Genomic DNA, 24242 nt, shown 5'->3' with positions numbered 1-24242 from the left:
CTAATGTGGGTGAGAATTCAGAGGCCATGAAACCAGAGAGGAAATACGTACATAAAGAAAGGTGAAAAGATGGATGGCACACACAAACAAGTCCTCAGAAAGAGATGCTGTGTACAAAAAAATAGATTTGCAAAGGAAGAAAGAGGGGGGAAAAACCAACAGATTTGTGTTAATACATTTAGAGAGGACAGGAGAATGTGTAAAGACTATGTACTGTGCAAATCTCTAAGCAAGAGGCAAGCGGAAAAAAATGAATGAACAACCTCATCTCTGTTTCTTATCCTTGCCTTCTTAAACTAGAAGAATAAGACAGTGTGAAAAGCTGGGGAGCTTTGAAATTGGAACTGAAGGCAGGATTTGCTTTCTAATAGCAGGAACGTGAGATTCACTGTAATTGTTCTAACAGAGCTTCAGATACTGCCAGATTGTAACTTGAATTTTTGCCAGAGAGAGCTGCAGCATACTGTAAAAGACTGCTTCCCTGAGATGGGTGCTTTAGCAGTTCCCTGGTTGCAATTTTATGCTTTGAATTCATCAGACTGTATGAGGAGCCTAAGGACTGATGTGTGTGTGAGCAGCTGAATGTCGTGAGAAACGTGCTGCTTCATCTTCTGCTCTGCACAAGGCATCAAAGATAAACTATCTGAGGAGACAGGATGGCTCAGCAATATACTGTGAGCTACTTTTATTGTTAGTAATTTCTAAACTCTCTCTAGGCCTTGAAATCACAGTTTCAGTTTTGATCTAGAGTCTGAATAAGACATCACATGAAGAAACACAAAATCATTTACAAAAATAAATATATCACAATAATTTATTCTACTGTCTTGTGCTTTGGTTCAATAGTTTTCCTTTTAATTAAATTTCAGTAGGAATATAAGAAAGACATAGCTAAGAATAAATACATCTATATAGTTGATTGTTGCGATTGAAGATTGGTTTTCTTTTTTTTTTTCTTTTTTCAAGTAAAGGGCATCAGTTTTTAACAAAAGTAAGCTTGTCATCAGGTTAAAGTAATAATATGGAGCATTTCTGCATTGCAGGGAGAATATTAATTACTCATATTGCACTGACATATCTCTCCACCTTATTTGCTTGTGAATTGGAAATTTCCTGCTACCACTTTCAAAAAATCAAAGGAAAAAGTACTGCTGTTATTGGGGTTGCTGTTTAGCAATGGTAAAGCATAGGCATAGCCTGTTTAAGGGGTAGAGAAGAGTTTCATGTCAGAGCACTCTCTCTGTGTCCCTGATCCAATTTAAACATGGATACCTTTAAAATAGCTCACAATACTGGCAAAGTTTCTGAGAATTTTACAATATTTGCACACCAGTGGTGGCTTGCTGCAAGTGCAGAAATGTGACAGGAATACTGTACAAAATTATGTCAGCCAAATAAAAACAATCCTGGTTGTTGACCTGAGTTGTAGACTTCAACACAGATGTCTTTTACAGTTCACTGAGGTGGCTTGGCCAAGAAATTTGTAGATGAGAGCACCATTAGGCACAGGAACAAGCTGTCTGCATTCAACAAGCATCTCCATAGCAAATATCTGTTAAGGAGGCAGGTGAGAGAAGGAAAGTGTTCCATTTGCAGCCACTTGAGTTGTCAGGCACGGTCTTTCACAAAGTTTAGATAAAGCAATGCAATTCTAATTCTGCCCCAAGTGGACATATACTAGTTAAGGCAGAGCAAGTTATCTGCATCATAAATTAGGGTCCAAATGCTGATGTTGTCAGTATAATCACTTCATATAAAGCATATTAACACACCTAAAAGAGATTTGTAAAACTCAGAACATTTGCTGTATGCAGTAACAGCTGAATGACCTTTATTTTTGGCACACGGTTCCCCAAACATGCTCACTGACGTTCACTTTATACAGAGAATGTCTGGCATTTGTATTTGTACTTACATGATTAGAAGTTTCATATTCATAATGCTTCTGTGAGAGGAAGAAGATTCCTAATCCTGGTATAAGAACAGGAAGCAGCTGCAGAAACATGTGATGAAGTGACCATAATCCCTATTCCCCATCCCTTTGTGTCACTGTGAGGAGTTAGAGGATCAGAAATAAAACTGAGACTGGGAAGAAGGGAAGGGTAGGGGAAGGTGTTTTTAAGATTTAGTTTTACTTCTCCTTTTTCTGCTCTGGTGATGGGTGAGTGATCTCTCCCTGATGATATCCCAACTCACGAGCCTTTCATTAAATTTTCTCTCCCCTGTCCAGCTGAGAAAGAGTATGATTGAGTGACTTTGGTGGGCACTAGAGTACAAGAGTTCATCTTTGAGAGCACAAGAGCTCATGGTGCCAGGGCCAGTCCTTCAAGCTCTCTTAAGAGAAGCTGTGGTCCCCATTCCGCTTTTTGTGGCTCTCATTCAGCAAAGCAATCCAATCAGCATGTTGTCCCTTGCTATCTGCTATCCTACACCTCTCCCTGCTAAGCTGAAGTTAGCTTCAGGGAACTTCAGGAAGCTTCAGTGAACACTTCCAGGGAAATCCAGCCTCTCTGAGGTCTGGAGGAATTTTTGTCACAGGCTTGGCTGCACCATGACATCAGTCTGAAGAACCTCTATGAAGTTAAAAAAGTCCTCCATGTTTTGCAGGTTTCATTTTTTGCCTGCCCCGGAACAAGAAATCACCTCATCATGTCCTTTGCTTTAAGCCCAGGGATGCTCTGAAGCCCTTGTTTTGTCAGGGCAGGACAGTGCAACACAAAATCTCTAACATTTAAACTCAACTGCTGACTTTAAAGAGTTTAATCCCATTACCACTTCCAGGAGGTAAAAAGGGGCAAGTGAGTACTGCAGAGGGCAGCTGTGGTTGCACGTAATTCTGTGTTGCAAATCTCTGCAATACATTTTGTTAAAATTTACCTGCCCTCCTCCCTTGTCATTTTCTCCTTCACCACTTCATTCCTCTTGGAGCATCTGAAGGAATCTCTGACTTTAACCAAAGAAATATTTCATAACATTTCCAGGCCTCAGAGGATTTCAGAGTACTTTTAACTTTTCTACTGTCTTTGAAGAAATAGCATGCCGCTGGGATCGTCCTCTGGCTCGCAGCCCTCAGAAATGCCAGGAGAAGTCTCTTTGGTAAGCAATTATGTTCAACCCAGTGTGCCTGTGCAAGCAGTGTTGCCCAAGCTGGTGTTCCCCATGCCAGAACCTCCTTCCAGAAGCAGGACACACTGGAACTCACCACCATCGGGCTGCTAGGACAGGGAGAGTGACACTTTCTGCTCTGAGCCAGCAGGAAATGGATGGGAAAAGCTGCTGTGACTCAGCTAAAAGGAATACCTTGCAGGAAGACCAATGGCGTCCAAAAGACTGACAATAAAATCTGACTCTCCTCTCAGACATGCCAGGTGCTTCACTGCAGACCTGGTGAGAGGGAGTGTGACCTATTCATACATATGGCAGTCAATAAATGATGTTAATCAGCCCAGAAGACAAGAAATGCCAAGTGTGACACTGGACACTGCCTAATGCTGCTTCTGCCAGGGAAACAGAGGAAAAGCAGGAAAGCTCTTCAGGAGCCACAAGGCCTGCAAAAAATAGATCAGTGTTACATAAAGTCCACATTCAGGCTTTGTCTACATGATGCATTTGAGCCCCAGGTTAGAACAGTGCTTAACCTTGTGTCCAGTCAGAGCCAGCAGTGAATTTGGAGGCAGCACCTCTGAGTCAGAACAAGGATACATTGAGTAATCGAGCACAACTGCATACCTGATTCCTAATTTGTCACACAAGGTCATGATATGGCAGCACTTCAGAAGGACTTTCAAGCAGTAATTGTTCCTTCCAAGAACACTGTATATTCTTAAAGAAAATGCAGCTACAGGCAATGTACAAACCCAGTAGCAGCTGCTGTGTGCTCAGCAGGAGTCCAGGCACCAGCAAACACAGGGCCATGCAGGCACAGAGCTTCAGAGATGAGTCCTCCTACTTTATTCTACACAAATGCAATCCATATAATCAGAAATAATAAGGAGCCCAGTTTAGTGAGTTGGCCACTGCACAGACACCCAGCAGAGGCTCTCCCCGACCTTTTGCACCAGTGACACACCAACATCATGTAGCACTGCACCCTGGAGCTGTTCAGGTTAGCTCTGGTGCCACAGTCCAGCTGGGAAAGGGGTGAACTCCTGCAGCCAAATGCTGTGTCCCAGTACTGAAGCCAGGTCAGGCCTTGATGCAAGACATTTTTCCAGCTATGTGATATTCATTGAATGTGTGCAAATCAGCCCCTGAACATGCCCAAGAGGGCTCATTGCTACAGACATGCTTCCTTTGCTGTTCAAAGGAAAGAAATCAGTTAGGATAAGGCTGCTGCTACATGGACAGCATGCGCAGCTGAGGAATGAGACCTTCTTTCCCAAGGGCTCTTTGGAAGCAGACAGCATGCAAAGTACAGGCCAGGTGAATTGTGGTGGCAGCAAGCTCCTCTCTTACTGCTCTCATTCCCCTCAGATTTTCTCCATTACAAGATGGGAGCCTAGGAGAAATGGTGACTGTGAGCAGGCTGCTAGCACAGCAGCCTTTAACCTGCACATGGAAGGCAGACAGGAGTAGGCCAAGTTGTCCTTCAGCTGTCCAAGTCCCCACATGATTTAGGATAGGCACCTTGGTTTGTATGCCATTATTTACAGCAGCACGACCTGCCAATACCATAGAGCTTGCTACAACTACAGGCAATCAATCAGTGTAACAGCATAGCTTAGCAGCACTGGTTTCCAAAGGCACCAACAGCCATTCACCCTACAAAAGTCATCCCATTGCTTTAGTTTCAGAAATGGTGTCACGCTCCTTTGGTAGCACAAGAGTTGTATCAAAGAAATTGCACTAGTCCTTGCAGGCCACAGCCAAAAGAGCTGCTCTGAGTCAGCCAGCCCAGCATCAGTTCCCCTCTACTCCAGTCCTTTGCTCTTCTGAAGTGTATTAATTAAAACTTGCTCCACTGCCAACATTTAGAGGTTGAAAATACCCACCAGAAAACCTGCACCAATATTGCCTTCACTTTAATATTTTTCCCTTTTCCCCCCAGGGGAACTCAGGGCCATCCCACCCCCAAAAGTCCTGGTGAAGGTGTGTAGCAGAGCTGGTCTGGCTGTTCCAGCTGGGCTGAACTCACACCTCACAGGAGCTTTCACACAACACTACAATAAAGAGCTACAGAAATCTGGGTATAGACAGCATGAATTGTGGGTACTTAAGAGTCAAGGAAGAGAAAAATGTCTGTGCTATCTCCCATATCTTTCCAGTTCCCTTTGAGAAAATCATTATTACCACAACCAAGAGAGTAAATTCCAAACTGAAAGAGATCTGTCACCCCTCATAGACAACAAAACAGGCAAGACCAAACTTGAGGCAACAGTTTGACTTTTCAGCTTAACTGCTTCATATGCCATTCACTCCCTCCTCCCTCATCCACAGAGCAAATAGCTCTGCCTTTCCTGTCCAGAGCTCCATTCCAACTAGCTGTGGACTGCAGGGAGAGCACTGCAGCTTTATCAGTATAAAATGGTGTAAGAGAAGGGAGAACCAGGCCCTTTGTCTTTAAAAGCTCAACACTGGTCTTAGTGATTTGCATGGGCAGTATTTTCCCACTTAATCCTCTTCACTGTAATTCAGAGAAGAAAAGCAAACACTTTGCAGATGTAGTAGCTGAGTTCGGCCATTATTTTGTTAACATATGCATACAGTGCTAGCCACTGGTATTAACTCAATGCACAATCTTTATTCTGCTATTTTAAAAAAGGCAATAGCTGCAGCCTGCATTAAAAATACCTTCCACAAAATACCTTCCACTGTAAAAAACAAAGGAAACTCTACAGATAGTAGAGGAAGCATCACAGGCTACAACTTTTCTAGAATCACACACCAGTTTCCCTGATCATAGTAACTTTTTTGAAGCCTCACACAATCCAGGGATCTGCACACTGCTTCCAGTTCCCCTTCACAGAACACGTGGTAGTAGCGGTGGAAAACAGGGCTGAGTTCTTGCAATTCTTTGGAGCCACTTGGAACCAACATTGCATCAACACTTTCCTCTTTCTTTTTTGTACCACCTTTCAGGTGCCAGGGAACCAGCAAATCTTGAGAGTGAAAAGAGGTTCTGTTAGTGTGAACAGGCAGTCTGAAGTCTGCTACTGGCTTGGCACCACAGCTTTCATCCTTGAAGTCATTAAGGAGTTGGTCAGACCATGCTGAATCTTGGCTGCTGTTATCAGGCCCTTGGTCATTAAGTGGTCTCTGAGCTGTGCCAGTATTCATTTCCTTGTCTTTGCTTTTACTACCATTCTTTTCCTTAAGGTATTTAGACTTCTGGTTTTTGTATTCTTGTTCCATTGCCCAGACATAAATGAGTGCTGTTCCACCAGGTCTTAGAAGCCGAGCTAGTTCCCGGATAGTAGCCAGTCTCCGCTCCTGCAAAGGAAAAGCAGAAGTGTGAAGCTAGTACATAAACAGGAAATCAGGAGAATGGCATGGCAGCAATTTCTCCTTACCCAAGATACAATAAAATTTGAAAAGAAGGTGTTTTTTCCTGCTATTTATTTTCATTCATAATATAGCCCATCACTGTGTGCAAACCAAGACATTTTCCTAAACACGATTTCTCAATCAAGACATTAATCATGTCAAGCAAAGGAACAGGCTGTCCAGGGCAGTGGTGGATTCACCATCTCTGGAGGTATTTAAAGGACCTGTAGATGTGGCACTCAGGGACATGGTTTAGTGGTGAACTTGGCAGTGCTGGATTAACAGTGGGACTTGATGATCTTAAAGTTCTTTTCCAGCCTCAATGATTCTACTATTCTCTTTCCATTTGAAAATAGTTCTGTGCTGAGCAGGATGTCTTGGACATTTCAGCCTATGTGGAAAAGACCTTTTCAAGAAGGTGATTCACTGTTTAAAATCCCAGATTCAAAAATCTACCACACCTGATGATGCATAAGCTAAGTTTGCAGCTGAAGGGGTCAAACTTACAGCTTAAACACAGGCTCTCCGACCACACAAAGAAAGATATGTCAGCCTTCTCCAAAACAGAGTTCTAGTTTTTTGTTTTTTTTTTACTGGACTTGGAAACATCCACTGTATTTACGGTATGGAAGGATCTGTGGGGCCCCTCTAAGATGGTCTAGAATCTTGTTACCATGGCACAGTTTCTGCCAGGAGAAATTCACCCAGCCCAGAGATACAGGAGCCTGGTGAGTAGTCTCCCTTTTTTTGGAGACAGACAACAAATGCACAGATTTAAAAACCCAAAATCACAAGATCTGCCCAAGAAGCCAAGATCTCAGCCAGGAAACAATAGATCTCTTAACTCCCAAAGAGGAGCCCTCTTCTCCAGTGTAATTAATTACAAGCACATGAAAATGAAACACAAACATAGGACCAAAGCTTCAGGGGTAACAAGGGCATCTGAGAAGCAGAAGGAGAATGAGAACTGAAAGTCTAAGAAGCAGCAGTAGCACAACAGCTTAACTCTGCTCTGACAACTGCTTACACCAAATGCAAACCTTGGATTTCTTCCCATTTTGTTCTTGCCTTTGCTTGTATGGTAGTATTAGCAGCTCTGCACAGAAATCCAACAGTACAGTGGAGCAGAGAGAGGGGTGACTTACTGCTGTGGAGAAGTGGTGGATTACAGCAATAGAGATGCAGGCGTCACAAGATCCGCTGCGGATTGGCACTGACAGGGCATCACAGACAAACGCCTGGAAATGTTTTTCTCCACAAATATCCACCAGGTTTTTGCTGCGATCACAGCCAACCTAGAACAGAAAATGTTTCATTAAGCTTTACGTGAGAGGATAATTATAAGACTAGAATATGATTTTCATTTGATGCTTACAGTAATAGAGTCATCACAGTCTCCTACTGAGGGAACACAGTTTAAAATCAAAGCAAGAGCAAGTGTAAGAAAATAGCCTTAAGAGGAGTATATAGTTCCCAGGCATAGACAAAAAGAAAACAACCCTGATGCGGACTGAAAATAAGATGAAAGGCTGGATATGAGACAGCCCATTATAGCACCCTCATTTTGAACCAGCTTAAGACAGACCAAGTTTCAACCTAGCTTTACTTTAAAATTCATTCAAGGTGTCTTGAAATAAGCAATATGAGATGTGACGTAACCTCAGAATTTTCTTTTCATGTCAACTGCCATTTTTAACGTGACAACATTTGAAGCACCCAAATAGTGAACTCACAAAAGCTGATCTACAAGTGTAAACAATTATCTAGTGACTTTGGTGCTATCACTAAAGTATGGCATACAGCTTCACTCATCACCCAGGTTTTGTCATTTAAGTGTGAGGAAGTGCTCAGATAGCTTTCTCTAACCCCTCATTATCACAATCCACAAAAAATTTAAGCTCAATATAATGTTACATGGTTCTGTACAGTCCAGTGAAGTGACCCCTAGGACCATTTCTGAATACCTCATAAAACATTCGGTTTTTTCCCCTTTCAAACCCAGAAGTCAGCCCACTACACCTGCCCGGTGTCCACATCAAAGGCAGTAAGACAAAACTTACCATCTTTGAAAAATCAGCATCTAGAAGTGTTTTTAACATGCTTGCATAAAAAGAATGAATCTAAATTGATCAAGACACCTTCTGAAAGAAATAGTGAGAAATTGTTTTCATGTCTGCCATGCATACTGAATATGCAAACCAAAGTCCTGCTACCAGGTTGTATACCAAACCCTGCCATGTATGAGAATAATAAATTTATTTGTTTTCAAGGATCAGCAACAAGTAGATAGCAGAGAACAGGTTCAGAATCCTAAATAATTACTGCTGACAGTGTTTATTGCATTTGACACTGAAAGAATACTAAACCATCTTTGACGCAAGAAGAATAGCAAACAACTTGCCCTGTTTAATCAACCCAAAAGAGACAACAGTACCACTAAATTTAAAATCCTCTTTTGCAATGATTAATGAAAATACATTTATTTTCCATCATAATTTTTCATTTTATCTGTTCAAATACTTTTATCTTTCAGCCTACCACTACAGTTTTGAAGAAGACCAGAATTCTGCTCCAGTCTTATTTTCAGTGAGCTGCCTACTACTCAGGTCTCTGACTTTTGATCCAAAGTAAATGAAACAGTTGTGAAAATGCCAACCTGACAATACAAGATAATCCTCCACAAAAACCTACAAATATGTACGTATTATCCTGCCAATTAGCAATAAACAGACCTGAAAAGATCAATCCTAACACTGCTTTCTTCACACTCATTCCTTGGTCTCTTGCATTTACTGAAGCACTGAGTGAATTGTGTTGTTTATGAATTAAAAAAGGAAACCCTTGCTTACTTGAATGCAAACAAATCCCCATCATTTTACACTGGCAGCCAACAGAAGTGTCTTTAAATTACTCTGACAACCTGCATGTTAGTGATTGCACACTTCATTACTGGTACCTTTAACTACCTCTGCAATTAAGACATTGGCTTGCAGTACTTAATAATGAAACTCAAAGGACCAAATTCACTGCTGGCAGAAGGAGGAATAAGAAAACTTGCAGCTTCCACTGACAGCAAGCTTTCCTAGAAAGAACTGCTTTGGACCTCCACATGTAGAGTGAAAATGGCTGAATAATGGAACACAATCCCCCATTCCCAAAATGACCTTGAGAAGGGCTACAATGTATGTTGATGAAATCCAATGAACTGAGAATGAGAACAAAGGCATGACTGCCAGACTGCAAAGTCCTCATTTGCATCTAAATTACAGCAAATATTATGAGGTCAGGTTTACTTGCATTGACATACTTTCTAAAGCAAACGTACATCCAAAGCAAAAAGATGCTGTTTCATAGTGAATATGGAGACCTTGAAACAGAATACTTTGAACACACAGCTGCTCTAAAATAGGTATACTAGGCTAAAACTTTACATGGTTTTAAATGTAAACAGGACAATAGGTGCTATGCATATATGCATAAATGGTGAACCCAAGGAATCACCACAGATGCCTGGCGTTAAAACTAGGCAATTTTAGCATCTTTGCTAGAATTATCTCTAGGTGATATTTCAAAATAATTATAATCACTGCATTCCTGCATTTTCTGACTTACAAGAGATATGCATTCATTAAAAACCAAAATACATTTGTTTCAGTCACTTATAAAAGCCAGTAAGATAGCAAAAAGCTACCTTAAATTAGTCCATCTGTGGCTTTTACGAGTACAGAAAACATTTAAACATTTACAGCAAGGGACAGAGATCCCAAACGCAACTTTTCCCAATTCCATTTCTAACTGATTTTTAAATTCTAATGCATGAAGAAGCTTTGATTTGATGAAACTTCATCTACAGAAGAGTTCAAAGGACTGTTTTAATCAAGAACAGGTTTCTCTCTCTCTCTCTAATTAAATATATAATAAAAACATTTTAAACTAATCTCAAAATATAACTGGAAAGCTTTAATTTTTGCCAGTTCATATATCTATTTTCAATGCTCAGGACAGGATATTTATTATCTTTGCTGGCATCTCTTTCAGAAGAGTGGAGAAAAGCAGATGAATTACTATTAGTCCAGTGTCCAAACCCAAAAGAGTCTAATACACCTCTTGGTGAGTCAAGCTATATGTGTATGTTTCTAGGCTTTCTATTTCTTATTATCTAAGAGTCTTCTCAATCATTTCTTATACCTCAGCTTTCCAAATCAAATTCCTTGCTCAAACTCCACAATTTCTCATATGTATCTCAAATTGCATGGCTGATTATTCAGCTGAGTCTACCTCAGCAAGTCCACCTCTCAGCAAGTCATTCCACACCTTTCAATATTCCCATAAAGGAGGCTGGCTTCTCAGGCTTCTCAGATTTTACTCCAGACATCCATTCCTACATCCCTGCCTTTTTTTGGAAGAACTGCCACCTGTTTCTTCACCGCTTTTTGTGATGTACACAATGGCTCACAGGAGCTCAAGAATGGCCACTAACAGGTACTGTGACTGAAATCCACTTGGATTTCAGGCACTGACTTTCACTGTATAAGGATAAATATTAACTTCATCCAATTCTTACTTGAAGACAGGAAATCTGTATTAGTATGGAGGCCTGTAACTCTGTAAGTAGAACTCCAACAAACACAAAACTTAGGAAAGGGGCAATGGTACGTCATCATTCTGGCATACCACATCCTGTCTGGGCATACTGGATAATGCAAACCTTTAGACAATCAAAAAAAAAAAAGGGCAAGATAAAAGAGGAGAAAGGAGGGAGAAACAAATATAACACCTGTGACTTGTCTGAGAGTGCAGCAGCTCTGTACTGGCTTCCTGGAAATTGATAACATAGACAGTTATGCCATCCTCCTCCTTCAAGTTCCCATGCACCTTCACCTCCACCTTTACAGCAAGGAGTAGCTAAAGTAGATTTTATAAAATCTGTTCAATGCAGTGGTTTGGTATATTTGGGGGGAAAAGATACTAATAAATAGCTTGCTTTGTAGTTATGCTGCAAATCTGCAAAAGATAAACCCTCTTGCATGCTGATAAAAAGATAAGATAGGTTGAAGTTACCCACCACTATGTGTTTTCTTTCTATATTATCTCATTATAACTAAGTCAGCCTGGTAGACTTAGTTAATTTAAGTATCTGGGAACCTGATTTATTCAGCACATTACAAAGTGATGAACAAAACGACATCTAATCCTGAAATCCAACCACTGAATGGAATTATGTCGCTCTCCAGAGAAACGCCTCAGCTATAACTAACAGCATGAGAAGCTCAAGAAACCAAATTACACTCCAGCAAACAATTCATCTAAGTCAGGCTTTCAGCATTCCTTTCATGTAAAGTTTTGCTTTTCCATTGCATGCAGTTAGGGTATCTCTGAAAGCAAAGTGCTATGCCTAAGACCTGGAGTTCATTTCTCAGTGACAAAGCAACAGAACCAAGTTGAGCAATTCAGATTCCATTCTAGTTTTGTGATGCTCTTGCCCAGTTCCTTCTGAGCTCTCTTCCCAGATCTCTTACCCATTTAATGACTCTTATTCACTGAGAGAAAAGAGTGGGAAAGGTTCATCTGTCTCACCTTTCAATTGCTAAGATATGGTGAACTTACTCCAGGTGTACATTTACTAATTGGTTTTGTCCCTCCTGCTTTTACCCACTACTAAAAAGTCCTTGAGTGAGGAATCTATTCCCAATCTGTACAAACCCAGTGCAACAAAAGCCACCCAACTTTATGCAACTATACCACGGTAAATATTCACTCTCTCGCCTTCCCAGACCCTGGAAAAATAAATTTTTTATACAGTTCTAGTAGATCGCAGTTTGGGACAGTAATGCAGAAAACAGAGGTGCACATCTCAGAGCAAAAGTGGGTCTTACAATATCTTGTGAAATATAAACTGTGTTACCAATTACCTCTGAATGACACACACAACAGAAAGAGGAATATCTGTATTAAAGCAAATAATTTTGGTTCCTCTATTGCCATATTTTTTTCCTATCATCAGTACTCTGTCAAGAAGAGTAATTTCTTTATACAAAAAGAAAGCATATCTATCCTATGGAATTTTCAGTTATTTACCACTGAATTTCCCACCAATTTATAGTTCAATTAAAAATATAAACCATAAATTTGAAAGACTTCAATGACTTTTCATACATGTTGTAGCCCTATGAGGATTCTGAACATTCCTGCAGAGACTTACACATCACCACACCTACCTGAACACTGGAAACAAGAAGACAAAGCTAAAGTGCATAGAAATTTATGAGATCATGGCAATAACATCAATGAAACCCTTGTGGTAATCGGGGCAATGGCTAAGGCTGAAACACATTGTTCTGTAAAAAGAAAAGTTCTGCTTACAAAGATGAATATTCAGCTTGAAAGCACCTAAATAAAATCTGTTAAAATAATCCCCCAAATGAGATTGAGAGAGGAGAGAATTGTGGAAAAACAACACTAAAACCATTTTTTTTGCCGTCATTTAAATAATAACAAGGTGAGCAAGACAGAAAAAGAAAAAGTAATCTGAAACCCTGTTAAATTCATCCTTTCTCCAGCCTTTGTGCTAGCTACATCAGACATGGATTCCATCTCCAGCTGAAACATCCTTAATCTGAATTTGTTTGGCATGGAATTGCTGCTCTCTCACTGTGTCAGAATAATGCAGCCATTACAGCACTGTCACTTTTCCTGAGTGCAGATAGACTCATTGTCACATGAGATACTCAAGTAGATAAGGCCACATGTAATTATCCAGAGAAACTGAAGCAACTACAATAGCACAGGCCACAGAGGAGATGTTTTCAGACAGCACCTCAAGAGTAAAACATCAAGAGAGCTACCTTAGCTGTGATCTACCATTAGCACTGCTACTTGAAGCATAAAAGCATATTGCTTGCCTTCAGGAAATGCTTGCCTCAGGTTTTCAGTGCTTCTGAGTCAAAACACCCAAGCTACAGAGCTGTGCCAACAGAGCCTTACCCAATCCCTACACAACTCCTAATTTCACAGCACTGCTTTATTGCTACTTTCCCAACAGGACCTGCCCTAAGAGCTCCATTACACTGTGCACAAAAAAGAGACATAGAATTTACTAAGTTTATGCCTGGATTTTATGCTTCCAACTAAACAGGAGTAAATGAGAAAGAAAACTGATGCCCTGCATCTAGAGACCATTCCTTTTATCCCAACAATTCACCTGATACATAAAACATTCTGTAATCCCTCACCCTCAGCTCCATGACCAAACCATGGTAGATGGAACAGCACTTGAGATACCTTGCCAAAAGTTTTAAAGCACCTGTAAACACAATATACACAGGGTTTTCTTTAACCACATTTTGGCTGCTACAAAAAAAAAATATCTGGTAAAAAGAAGGAGTCAAATCCATCCTCCTGAGGCTCTGTGCTGACTTGTACATGAAAACAACCAAAATGCAAAGTCTAGAGTCTATCTCCATCTAAGAAACACTAGTTTTCACCATTGGAAAATAAAATGTCAAGGGAGGCCAACTGAATGAAACAATTCCCAGATTCTATTTTTCAGCTGTTTCAACTGGTTCTTTAATAGTTTCCTCCCTTTCAATGTTATTTTTCATGCTTTTTCTTACTCCTGCAGACACATATGAAATTAGGTAACTCCTAAAGTAACAGAGGAGAGGAGCTGGATTTCCTTTTACTGCCAGCCAATATGTGATCTTTCCTTTCCTTAGCTGGTTAACTATGGGTTCTAGGAAACAGACTGATGCTGGCAATTTCTGAACACAGTATCTTGCATTAATTCCACTTTAAAAGTCTACCACAAACCTCCACAACTGCAATTTACCAAATCCATTCTAGGACCAGTTGACCCTCATGATACTCTGATAAATGTTTCTCCTCTCTAGTTAGGCTTGCTGATTTTACTTAGAGCAATCAGGACTGAAAGACAAAAAGACTGAAATATTCTGAAATTAATAATTGGGCTACATCAGTCAGGTATAAAGATGCCTACTTATTAATTCTTTGATGCTGTTCTAGCCCATAAGAACAGTAAGGGAGATAATTTACTAACACAAACAGCATTGTAAATAACAACTTCTCTTTTTTAGCTAAATATAAATAACAGGACAGAAACTCCTGAAAAAGACAACTCGGAGTTTTATTATCAATAACGAAAGCCTTGCCCTACATAGACATTTTCAAGTCTGATGGATTTCAGAGTGTTACACGGAACAAACGTGAAAGAATCAGACAATCTTGGAACAAGAGAGAGCAGATGCCATAACAAACACTTCTGAGATTTCTCTTGGGTTAAAACGGCAAATTTGACTCTTTTTTATTCCCTCGGAAAAGGTCTTTCAAATATTTGCAATGAAAGCTATCTTCTGGTTCATATTTGTACATACTTCATCTCTCCCTGATAGGAAGGAAGAGACATAAAACTGGATCAAGTACAGACTGTGAGACAGTGAAAGAGAGAAAATGAGCAAGAATTATGTCAGAACTGTCTAAAGGTGAAGAAAAGGGAGTGAAAGGCCAGAAATCTGTACCAAAGTTGAGATTTCCCTGTGAATTTTATGTTGGCATATTTACTGGGCCCGTGCAAAAAGCCAGAGGTAGAACAGTCGAACATGACATCATTCACAAATGAGACACGTCACCAGGCCATAGGGAACTGAAGAAGTCGCAAAAAATAGCACTGCCCATGGAGATTTCACTTACCAAACAAATGAAAATTTCGTTGGAAGCATTCAAATTGCCCAACCATTTAATAAATTTATTCAACATCAATGACAAGAAAGCCTAAACCATCCATTACAATTTTTCAATCCACTGCATCCATTACTATTTTTCTTAACGTATTTTGAATTACAAAGCAGAAGTAGCTTTGAAAAAAAAGAAAAAGGTAAAGCACATCATGAATACAGGTGGAAACTTAAGACAATCGGTACTTGATCTTGGATCAGGAAATGATTTTCTGTTCTCAGCATTCTTCCAATGAACCTCCAGCATGCTACAAGTGCATGACAGAATAAACACCAGAACCAGCAAAAACAAACAACAGTAGCTACTTACCATGTACAAATCCTCACTGATGCCGAGGTACTTCCCGTTACCACAACCAATATCAGCCACTATTGACCCTGTTGGCAGGGACCTGAGAAACTCTACAATTCGGGGCCAAGGGCTATGCCTGGTACTGCTGAAGTGTGTGGCAATCTCTTCATACACCTTGTGTACAAATTCTTGCTCCAGCTTTGAGGCCTCCATCTCATTCTGGGGAAATGAAGGTTGCACCGGTCTCTGCTGTCCTTTCTGGCTGTCACAGACAGATGGGTAAACTAGATACAGCAACAGATACAAAATATTAATTTTTAAGCAAATCCTCATTGATTAATAATATTTAATAAAATTATATTGAAAGTGAAAAATTAAAATGCAAAAAATGCTTCAATCCTCCTTCACCTTTTAAAAAGTGAAACACAGGTCCAACTACAGAAGTGTTTGATGAGCTGAAAGTAAGTAACCGGCCCACATGCACCAGAGGCTGTTTGCAGTGATCATTAATCTGCTATGTTAATGATGTTTATGTTCTCAAAACTGAGATAGTGCCCCCAATGCCAAAGACCACGACACCATTACAATTCAGTCTCTGAAATTCTGTTTTAAGGGCATAAATGGACTTCAGATCCATGTAATCTTTGAGCCACCTGTCTATTATTATTTCTATTGCCCTAAGGCACTTTATGTGGTCCTGTCACAGCAGATATGACTACTTCTCCTTCTCTAATGTACCTATTTTCTCAAAATTAAAGGCCCCCTCAAAAAAAAATCAAAACTGAGGAAAAAACTCGAAGAATAGTAATTATTTCTATTTTGTTACATTATTAAGCACTTGAAATGCCAATAAAACACAAGACTCCAGATTACTTGCCTGGCTCTGGAGCAAGCCAACTGCCTTTCTGTATAGAGAAACTCCAGCAACCACATGAATGCAGCCAATTCAAGCCATATAGCATGCTATGATCCATCCAGGAATAGCTATGACGACTGCCAAAACTACCCAAAGGAATCAAATTATTTTCTCAAAACAAAAAAAGTTACTTATTGGTGATAAATAGTAATTTTGACTTGAAGGTTGCCTCAAGACACTTACTGCAATTGCAAGGGCTTCTCCTCACTTTCCTGAATGTAAACGATGTCCTTGTTTCCCTTCGATTTAATGTTAAATCTCCAACATCAGCAGTGATTGTTCTAACTTTTTGCCCAAGTTCTGATGCTTGAATAACATCATATTTTCTGGGTGTGATCCTAAAATAAAGCAACACAAAATAAAGGAATAATTCAATTTGCATCAGAAAAAAACCCAATCCATCTTTGTAAGAAGGCAATCCTTACACTCTGAGGGAAATGTGATTACAACATCCTGTTTAACATACTTCTGCCTCTCAGTTTTCAACTTATTCAATTTCAGAGAGAAAAGAGATGACACATAAACTAATGACATGAATTAAAGTGTTGTTTAATTGCATGTAATTACATTTCCCTTCCCTCCCTCCATTTTCTTCCATAAAGTTTGATTGTTTATTTGTCTAGTGCTTTTTTATAAATATATTTTTAATATATTTAATTTTGTCCTGGTTTTGGCTGGGATAGAGTTAATTTTCTTCTAAGCATCTGTGCTAACAGCAGCAGTGCTGTGTTTTGGGTTTAGTATGAGAATAATGTTGGTGACACACTGATGTTGCAGTTGTTTCTCAGTAGTGCTTAGTCTAAGTGAGGACTTTTCAGTTTCCCATGCTCTGCCAGTGAGGAGGGGCACAAGAAGCTGGGAGAGAGCATGGCCAGGACAGCTGATCTGAACAGGCCAGAGGGATATTTCATACCACAGAGCATCCTGCTCAGTGTATGAACTGGGGGATGGGCTGGCCATCAGTCACTGGGTGGTGAACAACTGCATTATACATCACTTGTCTCTCCTGGGTTTTGTTCCTCTCTCTCATTTCCTTTCATTACTGCTATGAGGACTTCCCAATGTCAAAAATAAAATGCTGCACCCCTATTTTCTTGACACAGAGTGGTTTTATTATTGCAGTGCAAGAATATAGTTTTGCCAAGTTATCCAACCAAATACGAAAAACATCACTAATGAATTTCATCAGAAGTCAGAATTTTACTTTCACCTATGAGTCAAAAAGAGAATACATCTTTTGTCCTCCTTGATGACACTGCATAAGCTTATTTCTAAACCATGTGTTTCTCTTTTACAGAGAACTGAACAAAAATGCTTTTCCCATGCACTTTGTTAATGGGGTCAAAACAAAGTCTCTAGTTCCTTGGCATCAAAGCATTCACACTGAAAACATGTCCAGATTAATTTCAAAACTGACTCTTGTGCTCTTATAATTTGACTTCTGAAGTATAGATAAAAGGCATCACAAATGTTATTAAATATATTTTGACATTATGTATGCAAGTGAATTAGTTACAACTTCTCGCTGGATGATTTGAATTTTGATTACAATACGACATTCCAGTGGCATGATGCAAAGCTTACTCCAGTTGAGTATCTATCTTGACCCACTACTGCTTTTAAAACATAGAGAATAAATATATTTAGGAAAGGTGGACAAGAACCAGTATGGGAACCATTTGTACATGAGTAGAAAGGTCTGGGATCTTAATTTTCAATGTAGTTTATTCATTGGTTCTCAAAAGATAATCATCACTTGAGGGTACAAGGGAGTGAAATAATAATCTCATTCCACGTTTTAATAGACAGATACACTATTCCAACTTCAATGGCTGCTGGCAGGTACTGTTAAGTGCCCAGCACGTATCCTTCTGCCTCCTGGGAGTATGGCTGCCCAGCGCTGGCTTGGAAGGAGTAGAGCTGGTAGCCCTGGAGAAAGCTGAGGCCTCTGAAAGGGCAAGCCCTCCTTCCTCTAGGAGCTGTGTTTAAATGGAGGCTGTACCACTGGCCTTTGTTCCAGTTACAGCCTCAGATGCACCCCCAGCTCTGTCTGTGCACAGCCACTACCTTGACCTTGGGCTGGTGTTACAAACTGGCCTCAGCATGGTCAATGGAGCTGCCTGATGCCTGGGGTTGGTGATTGCCCACCGGCTTCCCTGGCCAGCAATGTCACTGACATGGAAACTGCACGGTGTTGTCAGAGCTGTACGTGACCTTTCCAAGAGACAGCTGACGGCATTAGACAGGACAGCATAAGAAGCTTACAATGCTGGTATCTGTATTCAGTCCTGTTTATCAAACAACAAGGGAATTCACTGCCCTGGGCTTCTATACTGATGCACATCAGAAGTACCAAGTGCTTTTTACAACTATTTAATTTGACAAGGGAATATACAGGTGGGATAAGAGCTCTCTAAAATTAACAATGTAAATTTTATCAGGGAGTTAATATTCACCCTGTTTTCATAATACATATTAACCAGCAAAGTTAAAAGGCAGAAAATTTTCTGCCAATAAAAGGATTTGGTGTTTAATTTATACAGAATATAATTAGTGTCTCCAGCTGACTGCTGAACCAGTGATGGCATGGGTCAAACAAAGGAAGAAATGCTTACTATGTGCATTTCTGTCCAATACAGGGTTGCCATACGCTCCTGAAATGCATTACTGCTGCACTCAGAGCTCAGCAAGGTTTTAGCCTTTTTGCCAATTTCAGCACTCCAATTGTAAGTACCTCCCAGAGGTGCATGATTTTAAAAGCATGTATTTAAATTCTACAGTTAGCACAGCCCCAAGATGTATTTCAAGAAATCTCTTAGCAGCATCCCAAAACTGCTCAATGCAGTCTTGCCAGCAGCTAAAGTGTCCCTAAAGCAGCTGGGAACAGCTCAGGAAGACTCCCCTCTGCCACCCTCAGGCTCTCAGTGCAAGGGAAGTCAATTTTGTAAACTCTTAAGCCCCTCTCTCAAGCCTTTGGCATGTGTGATCCAATGGGAAAAGTTGTGGGCTGAAAAGAGAGAAAGAGAATGGTGACACTAATTGCACTACAATCAATTCTTTGCCAGCTCAGAGTCATTGAGAACTTTCACACTGCAGATGTGAGAGCGATTTCCGACTGCAACTCCACTTATGACAGCAGCAGGAAACTACACCTCAGGGGCTGGCAATTAGCTCCCTAAATCCCCAAGTTTTTCAGTTTAACCTAAGCAGCATCTGAGCAGAGGAGTGAATTTGTGTATTAATTATAAAACTTGACTTGGATTTATTTCAGGCACTTTTAAACACGGAATGTCATTAAAAAAGCAAACAAACAACATTTATTACTCCTCTATTATCAGCAGCGCAGGGACTCTTACACATACCCATGTGTCCACAGGTATCTGGATTCTCCAGTCATCACCAATAAACTGCATCGGGGCAACATAATTGCCACTGTATAGCCATCAGGGTGTTTGAAATCCATCACAATCTAAAAAGAAACAAAACCAGTCACCATGAAGGAGCATGACTTAGAGAGCTTCATATACAAGCCAGGTACTCTCAAGTCCTAGCTTTGTTTTGCTAACGCATTCAACTGAATATTGCTATGAAATAGCTATGTATTTCCTAGGGATGCAAAAGTCTCAAGGTCCCCTGTCCTAAAGCTCCCTCCCTTTCAGCACAATGTTAAAATCTCAGGCAGTCACAAATATATGTATATAGAGATAATTAAAATTACATATACATTTCTTTTCACAATAAAAACTTTGTAAGAACAGTAGCACTGTTCAATCTCTGTGTGTAACTGTGAGGCAGGAAAGAACTGCTATCCCACAACTAAAGGCAGCTGCATGAGAGGAAGAGAGGGCTCATTTGCTGTATTTCAAGCATCTAACATCTAAAAGTTATGTACCTGGACTAAGGCCATCAGCTACTGTTTTTTTATGACGTCAACGCAGAGAGACAAGTTTCTCCACAGGGTTATTCATCCTACTACAAAATGTAGAGCTAAGTGATGTGGAATGACCCTATGCCCTCTGGAACTGCCTATCTGTTCACAGTGGATGAGCTGAGACAATTAGCTCGGTAGATATATAACATGCAGATAAGCAGTATTAGGTGAGAGAAATAATTCCCAACCTGCCCACTTGGAGATTCTCTTGGAGATTTGAAACACAACAAGCACACCCCAAGAGCCTGCCTAACATGCCAACTACCACACCATCTTTTTATTATCTGCCATCTGGCTTCCAGCCATAGCAATATACTGAGGTAACGCTTTCAGCTTTATTCCAGTTTTACAGCCCAGATGGCAGTGGTACATTTTGCTTCTGCTTGGGCTAGGAATGTTATCCTTTTACATTTCCCAAATGGGAGAAACTCTTGCTGTGGAAAATAAGGAGCAGGTCATTTAAGCAAGCCAAATGAGTTACAGAAGACTTACTGAAAAAGAAAAGTGGTCAAAACCTATTCAAGTCAGCAGCTCCTGGTGCACTGCAGAATTAGCACCATGAAAATACTGCCATCTGATTTGTAACCTACTAAGTATGCAATTTAAAAGCAGACTTACTCCAGTATGCCAGATTGAAACAAATTAGGCAGTTCTCCTTCTGTGTACAGATGCGTTTAACAAAGAAAAAACAGTGGTGCAACAATCAGTCATTCAGCACAAAAACCCAGCATGACAGAGACTGAATAAGTAAGACTCTTAAACACTACAAATTGCCACTAACAACAATTACTATTTAATGTTGTGCACACTGAAGCGAAGCACTGTGGCATTTACATTTTTAGGAAAAAAATTATTTATGCTGTACTACCACTCAGAGTGACATAGCTTCTCCAGTTGGGCTATGTAAATTTAAGGCAAAAAGTGACAAGGGTGACAAACAGTGGCGTTGAAAGGGGTAGAGAGATATTGGGGAAGAGTAATAAAGTAAAATAATAAAAAAGTAATAAAATAAGTAATAAAAAAAACATAATAAAATAAGTAATAAAAGTAATAAAGTAATAACTGTAAGCTCTGATTAATGATCATGAAACGCTGCACAAATAGATGAATGGCAGCCACTTGCTACTGTACCCCTTCCTTTGGACTTTGCAATTTCTTCTAGGAAACCTCAAAGAAGTATGGGGTGAGAGAGAATACAGTGGACTTAACAAATCTGATGGGGATGCTGCCCTGTAAAGCACAGTAGCAGCAAGCCTCTGCATAAAGATGCAGCTATCTGGCAAGGCAAATAAATCAGAAGATAACTAATCAGGACCAGCAAATAAAGAAAGAAAAAGCATGAAAAGAAATGGGGAGTGAAGTGGTAGGATGAAATGGGTGAGATGATGCTGATGCCACAGTCTGTCTTATGCCTCTCTAGCTCACTGCTGCTGGGGACAGGAGTGAGGGGACAAGATAGAGTCCAGGTTCTTCAGCAGTATGGCATAATAAATTGAACACAAGAATGTGTAGATTCCTTCCTGGAAGGAACCCTGTTACCCCACTGGTCTTCTTTCTGAGTCAGTAGTAACTACAAAGCTCTATTCTTTCAGATGATACTACAAAACTGTACTTTATCAATGAATCAGTGAGGAGACCTTTAATGGGTCCCCTGCATTTTCAGTTCCCATCTCCCTCCAGGGCCCAAGAGGACCTTGCTCCCTTTCACTTCAGTCACCAGGCTGGTGACTCCATACGAAGTAGTGGGAAACAACAGTATCTCCAGCTCCCTGCTTTCTCTGCTGCTTTAACTCATTCATCTCCAATTCCTTTTCCCCCACCATCTGTGTGGCCCCAAAGTCTCTTCAGAGGAGATGCTCCTCAAACACTGTCCTTTAAACAACGTTGCATCCAAAACAACAGTGGTTCAGAGTGCTCTGTAGGCAGGTGACATGTTGGGAATGAGAGACCACAAAACTATCCCCAGCAGCTGGATTTTCAGGCAGCAGTGGCAGGAAAATAAAGAAGAGAAGAGCATGTTGTCCTGGCTGAATTTCAACTACACTAACCCAACAAGAAATACATGAAACAAAATTTCTGATGGTGCACAATTTGAGGTTGAAAAGCAAGAATTTCTCTTGATAACATCTAGTCCTCACCAGAACAGAATCCCAGCTCTGTTCCTGCTTTTCTGGGAAGGGAAAGCTTCTGTACTATAATGTCACTTTGTGTAGCTGCTCCCCATCCAACTGAATTTCATCCTTATGAGAAGCAGTGATGATTTGGGAAGGAAAATATAAATAAAACATTAACTTACTTGCAAATGGGCAATGATATAAGGTAATAAGCAGTAATTAAAAGAGTCAAAAATCCAAATCCAAAACTGACTTTTGCTTATGAAGCAGACTGAGGTCTTAAGCTAGAATATATTAGGTTTTGCACTGATCTATTAACAAGAAATTTGACATTGCAATTGAGACAGAGAATAAAATTTAAGGAACACCTGAAGAAAATTATTATAATTCCCATGCTTCATTCCTTTACCTATACTAATTGCACCTGAATGCTTAAAAAACCAAGCAGGAGTACTTCTTCTATCCTTTGTTTACAGCACAGTAAAGAACATTCAACCCAGAAGGATTTCTGAGGAACCCTATTCTTATCTCTGGCAAGCCTGTTACTGACTGAAGTAGATAACATTCCCACACTCCTCTATGTGTCTTTATCCTGGCAGAGCATTCTCAATTTTCACTGTCAAACACACACGCACAAAGAAGATTAACGCATTTGCTCCTCTTTTTAATTTACTAAGGACTTAAAATCAATAAAGCAACTTTGCCACTGCTGAATCAATCTGCTTCATGACAGCTTTGCTCCACAGGAGCTATTTCCAATTACTATTTTTGTTTTTACCTATCTTCCTTTTTCTCTTAGATGGCAGAGTCAATAAACATCAAATTTTCCAGCTAGCTCATGGTGTCCCATCCAAGGATTACAATCAAAAAATAAAAACAGTGGGTGCCATGTAAGTTTTACCATTTTTCCTTCTACTATGGAAGAAGTGGGTCTCTGAATATAGAAAAAAAACCTCAAAAACTTAAAAGAAACAAACAGCTAATATCTACTTGTGGTTTTAAATAACTTGTCATGATGCCAAGTTATTTAAGAGTGTTCAAGACAAGGGAGCACATGAACCAGTAAACAGCTTTAAGGATGGCTAAACATCAAAGCAAAGAGACACCCACATCATGAGCATCGTTCCCTGTGGCATAAAATATGGCAAAGTGCAAAAAACAGAAAATAATCCAACATAAGAAGGGAATAAAGTATCTTTTTCTTAACAGCTCAGGGTGCAGAAGTCTGCACCACCTTTCAGTGCAGTGGTACTGTACTTCATGAAAGAGTAGGAGGATGAAGGTGAATGACTGGTCTATCAAACAAGTAGAGATTCAAAGGGAAAACAGAAATAATGCAAGAGAGCTATAAAGACAATGTCAATAAGAAATTCACAGCTACAGTGGGGATTGACAATTATTTTTCTAAGCTTTGTCTCTGATGCAATTTGTATTTGATGATAATAGACTACCTTAGACGAAACATACTCTAAAGCTAAAAAAAGTATAATGTGGAATGCTTCTCAAGTCTCTGACATTATTTACTGAATTTTCAGAGAGCAAAGACAGATTATCAGCCTACATAACAGTTTCCCACATGTAAAACAGATGAAAAAGAATGTCTACTTCAAAGACAGCTGAGAAGTTTAAAGCCCACACACAGAGCTTGAACAACACAGTGGGGCTCTATGCAGAGACAAGAGCCTGCTGGCTCACACAGGACCAAGGCAATTAATTGGTAACATACAACACCTTTCACTGCAAAACCATGCTAAAT

General features: G+C 40.0%; 1 protein-coding gene across 2 annotated transcripts in view; it reads right to left on the bottom strand.

Moving 5' to 3' along the window:
* Window positions 1-5720: 5720 nt before the first annotated feature.
* ALKBH8 (alkB homolog 8, tRNA methyltransferase) overlaps window positions 5721-24242 on the bottom strand; it is a 262866-nt gene continuing 244344 nt past the window's right edge. For both annotated transcript variants that reach the window (XM_068181382.1, XM_068181384.1), the window contains exons 8-12: window positions 19804-19910; window positions 16625-16779; window positions 15544-15809; window positions 7629-7778; window positions 5721-6429 (exon numbers count right to left, since the gene is read on the bottom strand). In XM_068181382.1, coding sequence (XP_068037483.1) covers window positions 5860-6429; window positions 7629-7778; window positions 15544-15809; window positions 16625-16779; window positions 19804-19910 — 1248 coding nt within the window. In that variant the 3' untranslated portion in view covers window positions 5721-5859. The remainder of the gene's footprint in view (window positions 6430-7628; window positions 7779-15543; window positions 15810-16624; window positions 16780-19803; window positions 19911-24242) is intronic.

The sequence above is a fragment of the Anomalospiza imberbis genome, chromosome 2, assembly GCF_031753505.1.
Source record: "Anomalospiza imberbis isolate Cuckoo-Finch-1a 21T00152 chromosome 2, ASM3175350v1, whole genome shotgun sequence".
Taxonomy (NCBI): domain Eukaryota; kingdom Metazoa; phylum Chordata; class Aves; order Passeriformes; family Viduidae; genus Anomalospiza; species Anomalospiza imberbis.
The sequence above is the reverse complement of the archived record's forward strand: the minus strand, read 5'-3'. Positions and strand labels throughout refer to the sequence as shown.